General features: G+C 52.0%; 1 protein-coding gene across 1 annotated transcript in view; it reads right to left on the bottom strand.

Moving 5' to 3' along the window:
* The window catches only part of ENPP6 (ectonucleotide pyrophosphatase/phosphodiesterase 6), a 73026-nt gene that overhangs the window by 28588 nt on the left and 25252 nt on the right, over positions 1-19186 (bottom strand). The window contains exon 2 of the mRNA XM_028526914.2: positions 12775-12954. Coding sequence (XP_028382715.1) covers positions 12775-12954 — 180 coding nt within the window. The remainder of the gene's footprint in view (positions 1-12774; positions 12955-19186) is intronic.

The following is a 19186-nucleotide window of genomic DNA, read 5'->3' as shown; positions in this document are numbered from 1 at the left end:
GCATTAAGCCAACTCCTGGGTGCATCTGGTCACAGCTGGTAACATCTGGGCTACAGTTGGCCGCAGGTGATTTATGAGAAGGCAGGCGGCCTCCGAGAAGAATTCCTCCATCCAGCATACCACAGCGAGCTCCGAGTGCTCCGGGGACACCCCAACGCTCTCGGCCTGATTTCTTGGGTTCAGGGAGCGAGAGGCTGTCTAAGACAATAAAGAGAGACCTAGAAAGCAGGAAGCTGCCCCTCCAAGACGTGTGTGTTGAGTAGGATGAACAGTGCAGTGGCCCCCAGAGTAAACCCTGCCCATGAGTTCCTGGAAGATATTCATCACTGGGAGAAATGCCGGCGGGACCTTGACCAGTTACAGCACTTGAGATATCTGTGTTTTATCGGTTGAATGTTATTTGTGGATGATCATTGCGCTCTCAGACATACTTATTCGGCCATGTGCGAGTGGGCCCACGCTTTGTGTCCACTCCACGCTCAGTGTCAGCAACCCTAATGCAAACAAGACCCCACCTGTCCTTCAAAAGATGAACGGCACGCACAGTACGGCCAGGTACCACACCTGACACAGGGTCATGCGAGTTTGCAAGTAGTGGAGTTTTGACCATGGTTTTTCAGATAAAAGAAACTACACACTTTTTTTGTGTTTGTATATTATCAGACCACAAGGGGGAAAATATCGTTGGCTACACTCTCCACTGGAGCTTTTCACACAAGGCTCAGCATATAATAAAAACCATGAGCTAGGCTAACACACACTGAAATGTACCTCATACTTAAGAGAAAAATAGTCAACAAAACCAAATCCACAGATGACACCAATGTTGGCCAGAAGGGGTAAACATAAAAGAAATTTCTTTAAAATATTGTTGGCTATTTCAAACAAAATTAATAGCAATATATTATGGGGTCAACATATGAAAAAATAAGTAAAATAGATGACAATAAGAGTATAAAGAATATACTCAAACAAATGGCATTCTCAAATTCAAAATTCTAACATTATTTGTGAGGTGATACAATATTTCAAGTCGACTTGAGTAAGTTAAGGGTGCATGTTGGTGTGTCTAGAGCAACCATCAGAAAAAAATAAAATCTGAAATCAATGGAAAATATATAATAAGGTTCCAAATGTGCTTAATTCATGTAAAAGAAGACAAAAATTGAGCTACAAAGAAATAAAAAAAACAGTTAAATTAAAAAACAATACACAAATGGTGGTAGGCTTGATTCTAACCATATCAGTAATTATATCACATGTAAATGGATTAAACACTTTATGTAAAAGTGAGAGATGGTCAGACTGGATAAAAATGTAAAGCTCAAATATATGCTACCATTTAGAGAAAATTTTTAAAAAATATAAATACACTGACTGGTTAAAAAGAAAAGGATGGAGCAATGTTTTACCCTGGACCAATAAACACACACCAGTGGCTATGGCTACACAGCCAGGTAGATTTCTATGAAACAGGAAGTGATGGTGAAGATGGGCACTGGTAGTCATGGGATTTTCAGGCGGGACAGTAAAACCCGCACAGCGGGCCACCCCACTAAAGCCCTCAGGCAGCTGTAACACAGGGAGTGGGGGTGTCTAAACACAGGAGAGGCCCAGGGAAAACATGGCACACAAGATAAAGAAGGGTGCACCCGTACAGGGCACGTGCGTGAGTGGAGCCCGTGGGGCTGGGCGCTGCTCTGGCTGAGGCAGGGAGTGAGGGCGAAGGACCAGGATGTTCCTGCACAGAACTGTCGACTTTGTGAACACCGCCCACTTACGCTACACCCAGTTCATAACATCTTTTCTTTATTCATAACGTTATAGTTCACTATAACATTTTTACTGCATAAACTTTTAATTGTTTAAGCTTTTTTGACTCACTTATAATAGCACTTAAAATGCAAACACATCGTACAGCTGCACAAAAATGTTTTCTTTATATCTTTATTTTATAAGCTTTTTTCAGTTTACATTTTTAAATTTATTTTTTGATACTTTTTAAACATTTTTGTTAAACATAAGACGAAATCACAAATATGTCCTTTACACCTGCTGGCAATAAATTCAGGTTTCTTTGTTTCTAGAAACGGCCATTATTTTGCTTTTAGTTTTGAAAGCTATTTTCACTGGATGTAGAATTCTGTGCTGATCTTTAGTTCATCATACCACTGTGAGGATGCCCTTCCATTGTCTTTTTAGATTCCAATATTTCTTTTGTAAAGTCTGATTATTAAAGTCAGTCTTATTACTGCCCCTTTGAACAAATTTCTCTGACTGCTTTTAAGATTTCCTCATTAGCTGTGGTTTCCAGCAGGTCTTAAATTTGTGATGCTCTCGCCCAGGTTTCACAGCGCTTCTTGAATCTGTGATTTGATATCTCTTGTCTATTTTGAAGAACCCTCAATCATTATCTCGCAGATATTACCTGCGTCTCATTCTCTCCGTGGGTATGTCTTCTGTGGCCTTTTCACTAGGTCCCGCATGTTTCTTACATTTTTTTCTACCTTTTTCATCTTTTTTTGCCTCTTCACGTTTAAACTGGATAGCTGTTCTTCAGTTCTAGAATTCACTTTCTAAAAAAACAGTTCTGGTCTTGGCTGGTGTGGCACAGGAGATTGAGTGCCAGCCTATGAAGCAAAGGGTCGGCAGTTCGATTCCCAGTCAGGGCACACGCCTGGGTTGCACGGCAGGTCCCCAGTAGGGGGCGCATGAAAGGCAATCACACATTGTTTCTCTCCTCCCTCTTTCTCCCTCCCTTCCCCTTTCTCTAAAAATAAAATATTTATTTTATTCACAAACAATATTTATAAACAAATAAATAAAACCTTTTTAAAAAATTTTCAGTTGACTGCTGGTATGTCTCCACACTGTCATTCAGTCCTTAACCATAGCGCTCTTAGCGTCCATGTCTGACATCTGGACTGTCTCTGGGTCTGCATCTGTCGTCTGCTTTTTTGCCTCTTGATCTTTCAGTCAGCTCTCGTTTTCCTAGATTCTGGTTATTTTTTGCAATTGAATGCTGCATACCTTATATGTAAACTTATAGGTATCACTGGACATTTTTTATCTTATCTTCTTCCGGAGAATACACGCTCCTGTTCGTCATGGGGCCCTGGGCCCTGGGCAGACCATCACGACCCAGAGTGTGTTTCATCAGAGACGGAGACGACTGGATGCCCAGCTTCGTCTTCATGAAGGTGCAGCCCTCAAGAAGTCTTCACCTCTTTTCTATTTTGATCCTTTTTCCTAGAATGTTTGTTGCCTTTTAACGTCCAACCAGCAGCCTGGGGTGTTCATTAGGCCTCCTCTCCTGGGTGGTGTGTGCACTCAGATTGTTGTCCTTCTCCCCTCTCCTCTCCTCCTTTCAAAAGCTCCTCACCTGCTGCGCTTGAGACCAGTGCTGGCCTGGAAGGCGGACACGGTGCCGACGGCCAGACATGCTCTTTCTCCAGGTCCTGGTGTGTCTCTGATCCCCCACACATGTGCATGTGGCCCAGCAGACTTTCTGCTTGTTGTTGGAGAAGAGAGTGGCCTCCAAACAACCAGTCCTGGCATTGCTCCGGGGGGAACCCCAAACACCAATAAATAATTATTAAACCTAAAAAGTGACATCTTATTAAAAATGAATCTTGTAATGAAAGACATAGGTGTGCTTTCAAAAATTAATTCATATATCCACGCATGATTATGACTGATCTCTAGTACGAGACACGTCCAGAATCCATTCTATTTTCACTTGTTAGACAGAAGTATTAAGGAAGTTGTTCCCATAAATAAGTAGATGGAAATAGAAGTAGCTCGTTGTACCAATGGCATTCGATTCTTTGAAGTATGTCTTGGAATGCCAACATTCACAGAATGATCTATCATCATCAATTTTTAAATTATGTTTTAGCTGACAACTCAATGAAGGTTTTCTTAAATGATAAAAAAGCAAGAATTGGAAAATACTTGAGTTTTTTTTTTTAAATTGTTATTTTTATCACTGGATACATTCACTTTTTCAATGCCTACACAAATTTTTTGTCTTCTCTTTGTGTGTGTGTGTGTGTGTGTGTGTGTAGAGGCTTTTATACACTATGGCAATGTACCTCAGTACACTGAGTGTAACATACTCAGTACAATGGCTGAGGGACACTTCTTTCTTAGGCAAAGTAGGAAAAGGGCATGTTTTAGGACAACTTTCACAACACATATGAAAGCGGAGGCTTCAGGATGGGTGTTCCCTTAAAACTAATCTTGTTCGTGTAAGTCCTTGGGAACCCAGTAGGAAGGCCCCTGAAATAGGAACCTACTCTGTGAAACAGGAACCGACTTAACTTCTGTCATCAGAAGATTACTGTAACATACCTATTTTGCCATGACGCTGGACTGCCATGGGCCACAACATTGTCAAAATAATTATGCAGCCCTGGCTGGCGTAGCTCAGTGGATTGAGTGTGGGCTGTGAACCAAAGCATCGCAGGTTCGATTCCCAGTCAGGGCACATGCCTGGGTTGCAGGCCATGGCCCCCAGCAACCGCACATTGATGTTTCCCTCTCTCTCCCTCCCCTCTCTAAAAAATAAATAAAATATTATAAAAAATAGGAATTAATTATGCAAAGCTATGGCATCCACAACTCCAGCGTTGCCCGGAGGACACCTCCAGAGCAGCCTCACATCAGGCACCTTTGTTTCACCAGAGAGCAAACACAGGCCACAGGAGGGAGAAGGGTGTTTCGCCAGAGAGCAAACACAGGCCACAGGACGGGAAAGGGGACAGCCCGCGGTCTCCCTGCTGGCCAGTCCTGGGCTCTCCCAGCTCTGGCGCGTTCCCGGCACGCGCACGGCTCCCTGCCCCTCCCTTGCTCCCACAGGGCTCTCTCCCAGGGCCGCCAGGCCGAGCCCACACCCACCACGTCTCTGCAGCTTCCGGGAGCACAGGTCCCGCCGTCCGGGTGCAGCTCCGCTCGCCGCCTTGGACACGTCTTGTAACAATAACCCCGTGCGCCGCGTTCTCTGCGATAGGAGGCAGGTGTACGACGGTTGAATACACGTCTCAGGAGAGCTTATTAAAACAGCTAAGCCAATTCACTCACTTAGAAACAGGGAACCTTTTCCAGGAACACGCAGCTGAGGCCCAGGAGCTGGTGGGAACGCGTCCCTGGGGAAAGCGGGGCCTTTGATCCCCGCCGGTCGGCCAGGCCCCCGCAGCCGAGAGACGTCTGTGTTCTGGTGGAGACGGAGGGTGGTGGGCCGGCCTGATGCAGGCTGCTGCCGAAGACTGGCCTTGTGCTCGGGGGCAGAGAGCAAGCCCCGGAGAAGAATGAGATGAGAAGCAACTTGTCCATTAGAGCGGACTCCGAAACTGGGCTGAAGAGGACCCAGTGGGCATCAGAAGTGACTAATGGGAAACCAGGGTGAGCAGGCATGGGTGCCTGACCCCTGCTGGGTCTCCGCTGCGGGAGGGAGGTCGGTAGTGACACCACAGCAAGGCATCATGGGGCCAGTGGGGGTTTAATCTCTGCATCTCCTGGTCGGCTTTCGATGGGGGAGATCTCGGGGCTGGGGGAGGGGGTCAGGGCCTCCCTCCCCCCCGGGTGAGGAGTGAGTGACCCCTGCTGGACTGGGGTCCCTGAGGCCCCTCAGACACACTATCGGGGCTGAGGCATATGCTTCAAGATCATCCATGGCTTGCAAATGGTGACAGTGAGATCACGCTCCCCCCGTGGAAAGCCGTCTCGCCCTCTGCACCACATGCTATTCTCCACACAGCCTCCTCCTCCGAACAGGTGTTTCCCCGGCATTTGGATCACAACAGACGGGGCCGCAACATGCTGCCGATCCCTCCGCAGCAGAGCTGAGGGCTGCCGCTGGTTGCTGGGGCTCTCGCACCTGTCCAGGAGCCCCGGCCCCTCCCGTCCCAGCTTGTGGTCTCCAGGTCTGTCAAACTGCCCGTTCCCTGTGTGTCTGGGGGTTCCTTGGTCCCTGACCTCTGAGGTGGCCCTGAGCCACTCCAAGGAACGCTGGGACCAGGAGTGGGTGCTGTGTGTGCCGGCCCCAAAAAGCCACCTCTCTGCAATCCTTGGGCTGACCACCAGGGGCCAGGGTTAAGCTCCACCTCTGCCTGTGGCCTTGAGTTTCTGCCCCACAACCTGGGACGTGAAAAAGCCAGGCTTTGTCCTCGCTCCCTTCTCCAACACCCCAGTGGCCAGCTCCAGCTGCCGCCCCTGTTCTGGGAATGCCCCTCCGGTCCCTTACTGACCCTGACGGCCTCTCCCAGAATTCCCTTGGGGAGTTAAAACAGAGCTTGGGTTTCACTCTGTGGTCTTTGCTAAAGTGTACATTTGGATTCTTGGTGTGAATTCAAGAATTTTTATTTGGGGCCAAGAGGGACCTGGGCCAGGGCACTCCCCGTGGGACTCAGAGCTCTCGTTCCGGAACCTGGGGACGGAGGGTGGGCTGAGCATCGACTCTGGCCACACACTCTGCATATCCCTCCTCCTTCCACAGGCCAGCCAGCCCGAGAGGAAGAAAATAATGACACCGGAGCACAGAGAAAGGAAGGGACCGTCCCCAGCAAGGAGGTGGCTGAACTGGTCTAGAATCCATGTTCTGGCTCCTTGCTTTGAGTCTCCCCGGGGTCCCCAAGCACCCCAGGGAGGGGCTGGAGCCCAGCAAGGGAACAGGAGCTGGCAGGGCTCTCTGCCCACCGAGGGCTCTCTGGCCACCGAGGGCTCGGGGGCAGGGGAGTGCCACCCCTGCGTCCCAGCACACGCTGAGTCAGACGGCCAGCGGCCCACCGACCAGCCAGGAAAGGCGCAGCAGAGGGGGCTGAGCCCACCTGCCCACCGGCCGCCCGGGGAGTGTTCGGCACCGACCAAGAAATGGGTGCAGGGCGGCCCTCAGCCACCAAGAGCCAAGACTTCGGCATCCTCTACTGAGGGTTGATTTAATTTGGGAAAAGGGACGCTGGGCCCCTCCCTCTGGACCCCCTCCCCGCGCTCTGAGGGGCTGCTGGCAAGCCTGGGGTGGGGGGCGCTGGTGCAGGAGGAACACAGGGTCCTCCCCGGCCTTGGCTCAGTCTCTGAACCCCCAATCCACTCCCTCCCCGAGGCCCTGGCCATCCGTCCGTCTGGGTCTTGTCACTGCGGTCACCCTGGTCCCAGCTACTCCCACCTCTTCCCCAGGCTCCTGCAGCAACACCTGAGTGGTCGGTCACCCCTTGTCCACCCAGGGCAGGTGCACACATTCCGCTCTCCATGTGGCGGCCAGAGCGGTCTTGTCCAAATGCCTGTACGACACTGTCACCTTCCTCCTGGAAACCTTCCAATGACTTCTTGCTCGTCTCAGGACAAGAATAAACTCTTCAGCTCGAACCGCAGAGCCCGGCCTGGCCTCGCTCGGCTTCTCTCCACCTCGGCCATAGCACCTTCGCCCTCCCGTCTCGGTTTCTTGAACCTTCCATGCTTCTGCCATCCCTTCCAGGGCCTTAACACATGCTGTTCCTTCCCTGTGGATGCCTGTCCCCCCAACACCCCCAATGTCGCTCCCCCACTTCATCTCTCCCTCTCAGGTGTTACGTCACAGCCCCGGGTGAAACCAGGTGCCTTATGAAATGATACCACACTGAGGCATGCTTTTCACTGTCCCGTGGTTAACAGGCATACTTCCCCATGTGTCTGCGCTAATGGGAGACCACCAGCTGCCTCCCTGATTGCAGGGTAAACTCTCAGGGTTGAGAAGGGCCTGTGTCTGGTTTTGCTCACAGCTGTCTCCAGGGAGCTTATCCCCAGCCCTCAAGTCACACCCTTTTAAGATGTTTTATGAAGACGCAGATTTGTGAGGAATGAAACTTCATCCCTGGATTTGCCTGTAAAGCTTTCTAATGACCATAATGGATGCTGCCGAGACACGGTGAGCCCTTCTGGCCAAGACACCATCCGAGGACAGGAGATTTCACAGGCTGCACAGCTGTGAAAACGGCCCCAGGCTGGGGGAGTGGCTCCCACCGGCAGAAGCCCAGAGAGGCCCCGCCCCCTCAGTTTCCCTGCTGCAGGAATGGCCAAAGCCTAGAAACCCTGCAGAACGCTCTTGAAGGTCACTTCTTGGGGACAACCTCACTGGACAGGAGAGCGGGTGATCTTTTTCCTGCTGACACAGACAGACAACATCAGCGAGGCTGATTTTGTCCAAGTCACAACAAGCACAGGAAACGACTCAGGGTGAATTCAACCAAAAGAGTCTTTGAGAATTTTGGCTTGAGCCTACTGTGGCCAGAAAACATTCATTACAAGAGCTTGGTTTCACTGGATATTTTGGTGAGTCTTTAACACATGTTTACAGCATATGTAAAAGATCAAATCAGTAGATATTACAGATGCGTGTGATGCATGTGTGGCCATCTTGCATGTGTTACATGCAAGAATCCTCTTCATTGTAGTGTCCCATGTTACCAGAGCCCAGAGTTGGGAGTGTAGTACGCATGGGTGTGTTTTTCCGGATGAGGGGCTCCATGGTTGTGATCACTTTCCCGAAGAGCTCTGGATGAACAAGGCCAGGAACCAGCAAACGACATTCGAAGCCCTTTCCTGGTTCTAAAATTGTGTGCGTCTTTTTTTTTTTTTTAAGATTTTATTTATTTTTTTTCTGAGAGAGGGGAAGAGAAGGAGAAAGAGAGGGAGGAAATATCAATGTGTGGTTGCCTCTTCCACGCCCGCCACTAGGGACCTGGCCTGCAACCCAGGCATGTGCCCTGACTGGGAGTCAAACTTGCTTCACAGTCTGGTGCTCAATCCACTGAGCCACACTGGCCAGGTCTAAAATTAGGTACGTCTTAAACTCTGATGCTAAATTGGTGATGTGATTGGAAAATGTAGTAGAAACTGAGATCCCTTATATTTGCAATGCCAGCTGTCTGCCTGGAAAACAAAATGCCAGGTTTTATCCAAATGTTTGAAGTCACACATACAGAGTCTAAGAACTTGGCTGTCATGTTAACTCACGTATTTGTGTGATTACTGCTGGCTCCTAACTGTCCCTGTGCCTAAGCACATCTGAAGGTCCTAGGGGACCTGCCGCCACAGCAGGAAAGGCAGGTAGGGCACTGTGCACGACCCACAGTTCTCAATTGACAGCCCATGTGTGCCCCCTTGCTTGTCCCGGTGAAACCGCCTTCATTCCACGAACCAGACCTGACAGAAGCTGAGTCGGATCCCCACCATTACCTGCCCACCCGGCTCACCTCTGAAAGAGAGGCGGGGAAGCCAGGGGCAGATGTGTCTTTCCCCCGCACAGAAGGCGGCTTGTTCACCAGAACACCCGCACAGGACAGCGAGAGGCCAGCAGACGAGTGCTGGACTACACCCAGCACCCTCCCAGGGCCCTGCAAAGGGTCTCCCCCAAGCCCCCCAGACGGCTTGGCTGCAGGGAGTTAGCACTGCAACAGGCATGATAAGAGACGGGGCGCTTCGAGTCCTCATGCACTCTCTCCGGGGAGTCCGAACCTCCGACTCCTGAAAGGTGACTCTCCCTTGTTCCTGTTTCGTGTTTCATGACAGCCACGAGATGCACTCAGAAAGGGCCACCGCTGTGTAAGGCAGCCCCAAGGGCCCGAAAACGCATCCTTCTCTGCTCTGTGCTCCTCTCCACGTGAAGCGAATGCGGGCACCCCTTCCCCCTCCCCCTCAATAGAACTCCTCTGACGTCAAACCGCAAGGCCAGACAGAGCAGGGGAATAAAATCTGCAAAGGACACCGTAATCGGCTCTCATCCTTTGCAAAAGCGCCACTAGGTCCTAGCTGTGCGGTGCCTGCTGATGTCTTTGGGCCTCCCCCCAAAAAAACATTTAACGTAGAGCCCGGGCGTGTTTCCCGAGGCACACGCCTCCCTGCATGGCTCAGTGGCACCGCTGGGTACGAGAATAAAGGGTCTGTTTACAAGATTCTCGCTCCCCAGGCCCGAGGCGCCTTATTTTGGACTCCTCACCGCCGATCAATTTTTTAGTCTGCTGCTTTATCTACCTGACAGGAAGACTTGAACTACTGCCATTTCTAAATTGCACTTCTAAATATTGACTCAATGGCGAGACTCGGAGTGTCATAACACAGCCCACTGGAGCGAGGAAGGCTTTCCAGGCCTCCTCCAGGGGTCTGCACAGTGTCCTGGGGGAGGAGGGAAGGAAGAGGAGGATTCGGGAAGAAAAACAAAATCAAGCCGTGTTTAGAAGACATGCCACCGCCCTTGGCTTCATCTCGCGGAGACAAATGAGCACGCGCTGTGCGTGCTATCCGCTGTGGCTGGAGGGGGTCCAGGGGAAGGGAGACAGGGGAAAGTGACCCGGAATCCTTCAGCCACCAGCTGGTAAGAATGGGAGGTGTCCCAAGCCACGCTGGCTGGGCCGGCGGCAGGGCTGTGAGACAGACCCAGCTCTGGGAGAACCTTGGAGAGCCTTTATTTGTGTATCCAGTTTAGGACTGGGTAGTATCCAAGAAACAAGAGACTTTTCACCCGATTTCTCTCCAGATTCGACACGGCGAGATCTGGAGCTCATCCTCACTGCGGCCACTGAGGAAATTCTAGCAGGCTATCCTTTTAGCTCCTTTCCTCCTGAGAGTTAACAGTACGAGCTGACCCTAAGGCGTTCCATCACAGTAGCTGTTGAACTGGGAACCAAAGGAAGAGACCGGCCCTTCCTTGCCAGTAAGGAGCTGTTTTAAAGGAGCGACAAGATATTTTGTGTGCAAATTAGCTTTGAGATTTTTTTTTTTAGGTACTCAGTGACCTATAAATTCAAGTTGTTTGTTATCATCAAGGGGCCCCATTCTTCCTCAGGAGATACAGAATAGTGCTCGGGGACTGGTCCTTGGAGAAAGGTCTGGAATAAGGCAACTGCCCCCACTCTGTGATCACCCTCCCCTTCTCCTGACCGTTGTCATCCGTGGGTCCCCCAAAGGCCCTCGGCAGGAGATCAGCCATGGAGGAACGCCTGTGCAGAGCTGGGGAGAGATCGTGGGGGAGGAGCTCTTAAAAAGTCCTGCGAGGGAGAGTGCTAAGGTGACCAGTCGCCGTGGAAGATGACTCTGACACCGGGGCTATGTTCACCTTGAGGCTCCTTGGGTTTGTTTGAGGGCGGGCCCCAAGGCAGCGCGCCCAGTGTGTTCCTGCTCTGTGCCTGCGAGCACTCGTACTGATGAAGACGGTTTCCGAGAACGACCCCACAGTGCAGCGCCATCTGTTGGCTTCAGGCCGCATCACACCGGGCCGAACCACGAGCTTGGCTCCACCAGCAAGCCTGATCTGCTTGGCTGAGGCACCCTCCTGGTTCCTCGATTTCCCCTCCGAGAAACGCCGAGTCTCCATTTAAGGTAATGCGGTTCTCTGAACTCCCTCCCTTGCTCGAAAGCTTGTTGTCGGGTCAACAAGCTTTCAACAAGCCAAGGGAGCCCCACAGGCAGAATCCCAGGTGCCTTGAGGAAACCCTAGCCCTGCCCCTGAAACCACATCTGCCAGCCAGCCCGGCCTGCGCCAGCCTTGCCAGGCTCCCCTAGCGATGCCAGCCTCTGCCCTGCGGCGGCCTCCAGCGCCCTGAGCAGCCCTCCACGGGACCACCTCCGTCCAGCACCTTCCCAGCTCCCGCCGCAGGCCCACGTCCTCAGTGTGGGCCAGCCGTGATTCAGCCTCGGCTCACCCCGCCTTCTCTCCCCTCCCCCCGCCCCGCCTGCTGCCCTCCCCCACCTCCCATGGTGCTGTCCCAGTTCCACCAGGCGGCTGCCGCCCCCAGCCCCGGCCAATGAGACGCCCTCCACTGCTTCCCCGCAGTTAGGCCTTCATTTCCCGGGGGACCTCCCCCACAGCTTCTTCCCTAGCGGCCCCCACCAGCGTTACTCCATCAAGAGTTAGGCAGAGCAGTGTCTGCAGCCCTGTGCATGGACAAGTCAAATCACCCACATCCCCAGGAGCAAAGCCCACCCGTGGGAGACAGTGGGAAGACGATGATCTCGTTATCACCGACCCTCTCATCCCTAATGAAAGGTCTTCCCTGGCCAAGACAAGAGTATCCTGGAGACCCCTCACGGCAGCCAGGACAGGTTACACGGTTCCTCACCTGGTTGCCATACGTAAAGTCATTTAGTTTCTCCCGGGATATGAATACAAGGGGGCTTCGTTAAATACGCTACCGAAAAGTTGTAAGTGCTTTGAGCAGTGTTTTCAACATAGTAGAGGAACTCAAAATCTGTGGAAATGGTGCGCCAAGTTCTCTTGTAAGGCAAATAAGCATGCTATAATGATCTCTCCTGGACACCTGACATTTTGTGCGAGGAAAGGCATGCCATGCTACAGCCACGCTGCTGAGCCGGGGGGCCGGGCAGTGGTGTGGTGCCTGCCCCGGCGTTAGAGGGTTCCAAACAACTTTTTTTTTTACAAACATGCTCCTAAGAAATACTTCCTGCTCTGGCTGGCGTAGCTCAGTGGATTGAGCACGGGCTGTGAACCAAAGTGTCGCAGGTTCGATTCCCAGTCAGGGTACATGCCTGGGTTGCAGGCTATGACCCCCAGCAACCGCACATTGATGTTCCTCTCTCTCTCTATCGCCCTCCCTTCCCTCTCTAAAAATAAATAAATAAAATCTTTTAAAAAAAAAAGAAAGAAAGAAATACTTCCTGAATAAAGATCCTATTTTCCAAACCCTGGCTCAGTCTGCAAACACCTCTCCCACGTGCTCCGTCTTCGGCGACACCGTGGGGGGTGTCTGGGGGTCTGGCAGGCGGGCAGGGCCTGGACGTACTCACCCGGCCAGTAGTACATGTAGACCTTCCTGCGGGCCCTGGTCAGCGTGACCCACAGCGGCTCCGACCCGTTCCACCAGAGGGGCAGCAGGCTGTCCCTGTTGACGCCGATGTCGAATGACGTGTTGGTGCTGGGGTCCCACATGTAGTTCCCGGTCATCTGGTGCACCTCGCAGTGGCGGCCTGCGGGAACACAACACCCGGCTCGTCAGCGTACTGTCCAGGTGTTTCAGGCAGCACCTTTGTTCTCTGTTTGTAAAAGCCACTCGGTCGCCTTTGGGAAGGACAGGGCAGCATACATCAATATTGGCTCCTGATTTTTTTTTTAACAGAGATGTTCCTTCTCTCTTAGTGGTCCCATAAAGGCACACCATGGAGTGAGAAGCCCAATAACTGACCAATAACTGGGTGGGATTGTTTTGTGCAAACTGGCCAAGGCTGACGCTATCTGAAGTTAAACTGAGGGCATGGCGTGCAAAATCTGCCCCGCTGTGCGTGGCGTGAACCCCAAATGTGACTCAGTATGGAAATGGCAGATCCTCGGGGGGAACCAGGGTTGAGTTCTCAACCCTGAGCGCTCTCTCTGGGCACCCCTCCCAAACTGCGCCCCTACAAGATCAAAGCAGAAGCTATGGCGTGTGCCCCCCTTTCTTCCTGCATAAGGGGCGCTATCGCTGTAGCGCCGAGCAGTGACAGAACCCATGGCACTTGGAACAGAACAGCGGAAAATAGATTCAATGTTGCAAAAACAAAACGACGACGACAAACCATGCGACAGTCCACAGGGAGCGTTACGGAGACGGGAGGCTGCTTTTGCTGGGCACGGCTCAGTCCCGGAAGAGAAGCCAGAAGCGCAAGACGCAAGCGCTTGGACTCTTTTGAAACATAAGGCTTAAATTATTTATTTTTGTGGCAGTCTGTGACATCTTTAAAGTGAAAGTCCCACAAACATTGGCAAGGGCATCAAAAACCGTTGTGATGTTAGGGAGCGTCACTTGGCGCCGGGATGAACCACGCCTCACCCAGCTGCTTATGCGTCACCCGAGTGGGGTTTTCATTGGTTTGCCGCCGGTGGTTCTTCGTGATTGCCCCTGCCCGACACGCACACGCTTTGTTTTTAAACAGAAACCAGGGAAAACCATAAAATACAATTTTGAATATTTGGAGGCCCCACGTACCATAAAGGAATCATCTTTGTATTTCATCACAGAAACCCAGGCGTCATGCAAATCAGGCTTTGAATGTAAAGCTCAGCGATCCGAATGTAGTTGGGTTTTATTTTTTTATTTTTGTTTTTTTGTCTGTTGGACCAAAAGCTTTACGATTAGTTTTCTGATCCTAACCAAAGCTCTTATAGGTGGACTGATACATTTTTTAAATAAAATAGGAACTCTGTGCAAATTCTCGAATGGTTAGGAAACTTCCCGGTTCCGTTCATTCCGTCGGCGGACACTCACTGGGCTCCTGGGGACGACACCCAAGGGCAGGTGCAGAGGTTCCTGTCTGAGTAACTGTGGCCTCGTCCTAGGTGCTCGGGACACGGTGGGGCTCAGCAGGGGGCTCCTCCGCACGGAAGAGCCAGGCTCCGTGGGCCCGGCTGAGAAGGGGGCCAGGTGGCAGCTCTAACCCGAGAATCGGGGGGACGCTCACCCCCTCAGCGGCCGAGAATGATGCCCAGTGTGTTCTAACTCATCGAAAGTTGGGGCACACTTCTTACGGCCCCCCATTGTTATCTTTTTCTGCATGTCCACGCTTAATGATATTATTAAGAGAACCCCTCTCGTGTATAAAAGTTCTTCATCTTTACTCAAAATACTACATCGAGCATCCAAATTTTTTTTTATCATTTTAAGGATGCTCACTCAGCCTGTTCGCAAGGCAAGAGAATCATGACAACATGACAACCATGACAAATGCCTCCTGTACAGACTCTTTCCCCGGGGGTGTTCTCTGACACCCTCCCACATGCAGGGGGTGGGGGCGTCTCACCGGAGCCAGTGCACGAACAGATCAGGGCTGGCACCTGGGTTTGTGCCGGCCTGAGCCCACTCTTAACCCAAGCGGGCTTCCCCGCCTGCCCCGCTTCTCCTGCTCTTCCATGGTTACTGCCTGGGTACCGTGGTGGCTGGAAGGGCAGAACAGAGCAGGCAGAGAGTCCCGGCTCACCTCCACGCATCTGCCTGACCCACGTCTGGTTCTGTGCACCTGCGCCTCTCCTGGACTTTTCCCTGGCCCACCACACGGAGCTATGTGGCAGCTGCTCTACAGGGGGGACCCTTTGCCTGGGGATTCGGCGGAGACTCTCCTGACGTCATCGCCAACCTCGGATCGCGGGTGGTTTTCAGGGGTGGTGTACGGAAGGCCCACTTCTGCTTCTCCCCTGAGGGACAGCTGTGTGGGGCTTTAACATCTGTGCCGGGAGGCCCAGCACCGACGTGAAAATGGGGGCAGCTCCTGGTCCGAGAATTTCCAAACACAGTGAGCATTTCTCTCCTTTTTTCTCACTTATCCTAAAACCTGAGAGGGTGTGAACACTCAGGTTCCACGGCCAATAGGAATTTTTTTAAAGATTTTTTATTTATTTATATTTTAGAGAGGGAAGGGAGGGAGAGAGAGAGAGAGAGAAACATCAATGTGCGGTTGCTGGGGGTCGTGGCCTGCAACCCAGGCATGTGCCCTGACTGGGAATTGAACCTGCGACACTTTGGTTCGCAGCCCGCGCCCAATCCACTGAGCTATGCCAGCCAGGGCTTCCAATAAGGAATTTTTTAATTATACAAATGCTTTCTTAATTCCTGCTGTGTAATCGCCTTTACAAAGTAATAATCATCTTTAACTTCTGAATGTGTCCCCTGTGCTTTCCTGGGATGAATGGAGCTGTGTCTAGTAGGCATCAAACAGCTGGTGGAAAAGTTACATTTTAGGCGCTTCAACTCACTCAAAACATGGCCATGTGAAGCACAGTTAACAAAATGCTGACGAGAAGCTCAGAGATGACCCTTCCGGAACATACCTGTGTTCACCTGCAGGCAGCACCCGGGTGCCTGGCGTTCAGAGTTACAGGCAGGCCTCCAGGGCTGCCCGCTGGAAGTGTGGGTCACAGCCATGTGTGACGGGCACGCTGACCCAGGCTGCAGACGGTGTGTCCAGCTCGGGGAGATGATGGGCACCGTGGAGAGGTGACAGGCAAGTGGTCGGACAGACCACGGCTGGCCCACTTTGCAGGTGAGGTAACTGAGGCCAGAGAGGCGACCGGCCTGGTGTCGCAGCAAGAGGGGGAGCGCAGCCGGTCGCCAAGGCAGGCGCCCGGGCCCAGAGCCCTGGCCGTTCGCCGAGGGCACCTCCTAGCACTAACCACTGGGGCAGGAGCTGGCACTCAGCGCCGGTCCCCGCACTTGGCCAGCCCGCAGGGACGAAGCTGCTGCCTGTGTCGCATGAGCTGTTACACAATCTGCAGGCTCCCACCCTTGAGGACAGGATGACTTCAGGGGACCCGGTCAGCCCAGGGCTAAGGTTCCAGGGATCAGCTACACAGGTAGCACCTCACTTGGAGCGATGACTGGAGGTGCCAGAGGCCCAGTCAGACGCAGGAGGGGTCATCACCTGAAGACCAAAGGCCTGGGCCAATTTGACAGGGGCTTCCTGGCCCACTTAGTAATAAGCTACCAGTTGTTGACCACCTCCTGTGTGTCTGGAACTAGGGGCCTCAACCTCCCACCTCAGTTAGTCCTTACTGAGACTCCAAGAGCTAGACGGCATTACCCTGGTGTCGCCAGTGGGAGAACTAAGGCTCAGAATGGCTGGGTGACGAGACTCGGCCCACGCAGCTGCTAGAAGGGCAAGGCCCTGATCCAAAGCCGTGCCCTTCCCGCTGCCAGCCCCACTCCAGCCTCTGGGTTCTCATCCACCCTCCAGGGTCTGGCTGTTTTAATAGAAACTGCCTTGGAATCCAGGTCTGCTTCTGAGACGCTCACTGAAGTAACCGCATGTGGGTGACCCAGGTCTCCAAAAAGCCAGATACGTGCCTGTCTCTTGCAATCCCCTATCGTGCATCAGCATAACCATTTCTAACGGCGAATGCTGCCAGACCAGGGAGCTACCCACGCAGACGGGAATCTTACATTTTCTCCCCCTCTGGAAAGAGTCCAGCTGGGAAGAGAGCCTCCCAGAGCTCTGGAAACTCTGGGTCTCCAGTTAACAAGTGCATTTTAGAGACTGGACACATATGCACCACCTCAGACTGACATGGTTCCAAACAGTAATTACAGACCCGATTCAGCGCCCGGCAGCCTGAGGATGTCCTGTAAGGCAGACTTTCCCACGACCGGCCTCCTCCGAGCACTTTTCCTGGAGCATCTGCAGGGTCCCAAGACTAGTTTAGACCCTGCTTAGTCAATTTTCAAATAAATACGTGACACCCCCGAGACTTGAAAAAAATGAGCAATGCATTACTCAAAGCCCCCGAGTCACCAATCGGAATTTGCTTTATGGATCACCTCCACGGGGGACTACGTCCTATTTTCTTAGCTTGTTCAAAGTCAGAGTTTGCCGTGTTAAGGAAGTAGTTTCGAATGCAATCTGCAAGATCAAGCTGAAAGAGAAGTTCACAATTTGCTCCCCTTTGAATGCAACTACTGATGTATGTGCCAGACACAGTCATGATTAGATTCTGAATCACAAATATCGCCAGGCTGAGATAACAGGCTTTGATTACAGGGCGAGGTGCAGGCTGCTACAAAAATAACCCGCCTCGTTCAAAGGGGAGAGATTTTTGATTAGAGGCGCTTTTTGCTCGGAGTTTTGAGGTCACGGGAGTCCGCGGAAAGCACTGCTTGACTTTTCTGGGGTGTACTAGCTTGGTGCCACTATTTAACCACCAAAAGGCGGAAAAAGAGGCAAAAATGATTTCCCTGCACGAGGACAGAAATGTAAACTTGGCATTTTCCTTTAAACACGTTCTGGTTCTGGAAGGTGAATTTTTACTGAAGCTCTAAGAAAGGTCCGGACAGTTTGATCCGTCCTCGCCTCTGTGACAGGTTGGAGGGGAGCCTGACTGAATTGTGGCATTTATGATGGAGCCTCTCTTGAGCCACGTTTCCATCACACTGAGCACTTTCGGGGACGTCTAAGGATGGACGGTATTTGGAGGGGAAACTCGTTCCTGGTCATATTGCTCATACGAGAGGGAAACATAGCCAGCACCTTTGTCCTGAAGCTCCGCCCCTCTCTCCCTGGTAATAAATTGTCCACCTTCCCCTGCCCCTGGCTCCCTCCCCTCCCGCAGGGATGTCAGGCTGGCCCGGTGCCTCACACCACTGGGGGCGGTTCTTACGTGGGCGAAAAACAGACCCCACCCCCTCCTCATCCTGTCCGCTGCAGGTGGACGGGCCCTGTCTGCACTCTCTTCTCGCCCCAGGACGGGAGTTCTCTTTGCCCTAGAGCAGGGGGTTGCTCTCATTTCCCAGGTGCCACCCCCTCCGTGACTGGGACAGGGTTGGGGGCCAAGGATGGGAAGTTCAGTTCAGTAAGAAAAAAGGGCTCAGTTAGGTTTTGCATCCACGCCACGTTCTGCAGTCCAGTGTGTCAGCTGGTGTGGAACCTGGGATGACCGATGGGGGTCATCTCCAGCAACATGGACCAGAATCAAAAATATTATCAGATCCACCACTAAGGCCAAGAGCTGATCAAGAATGATCAAACCCAGCTGTTCAGGCAGCGTGAGGTCACCAGTAATATCAACACCTCAATCTAGTGTGAACCAACCAATCTACAAAAACACACAAAACAAACAAAAGAGAAACCCGCCTTCTTTTTTTTTATAAGAAACAAATGGAAGAAAACTCATTTGTTCAGCATGGTTAATTATGTTTGCCATGGGTAGAATGGGTGAGGTGTGATGATGGCCTGTTCAGGTTCACTGCCCAGGGCCAGGTGTGGCCATAGCACGGTGAGACCAGCCCCCCCAGTCACAGGAGGAAGAGCATGTAGGTCCTCGCTGAAGCCACAGCTCACCTGCTCTGATCCGTGAGCAGCACGGAAACAAAAGGTGTTTGCCGTTGACAAGGTGCCTCACTTGATGGTTTGTGTACACAGTGCTCTCTGGGCGCTCTCAGCGTATACAAAACGTGTTGAAAGATCATTTGTCTTCAGGATGAAAGAGTTACTCAAATGCAAAACTCATCACTCGGCTCCGTGTGACAAGAGTCCTTCTGATGCACGGACAGTTTCCCTGTCCAAACGGTAGACGCTGTGGGCACAGAGGAGCATTTCCACTGAAAAGTAGATGCATCTGGGCGGCAGAGGAGAACGGGCGGGAACTGAGGGCCTGGGAGGAGCCTAGGGCCCAGCAAACTGGAGGCCGAATGCTATTCCTGCTGAGGAACGTTGCTCACGAGCCGCTGAACTTGAGTGAGCC

The sequence above is a fragment of the Phyllostomus discolor genome, chromosome 11 (assembly GCF_004126475.2).
Source record: "Phyllostomus discolor isolate MPI-MPIP mPhyDis1 chromosome 11, mPhyDis1.pri.v3, whole genome shotgun sequence".
Lineage (NCBI taxonomy): Eukaryota > Metazoa > Chordata > Mammalia > Chiroptera > Phyllostomidae > Phyllostomus > Phyllostomus discolor.
This window is presented reverse-complemented; position numbering and strand designations above follow the sequence as displayed.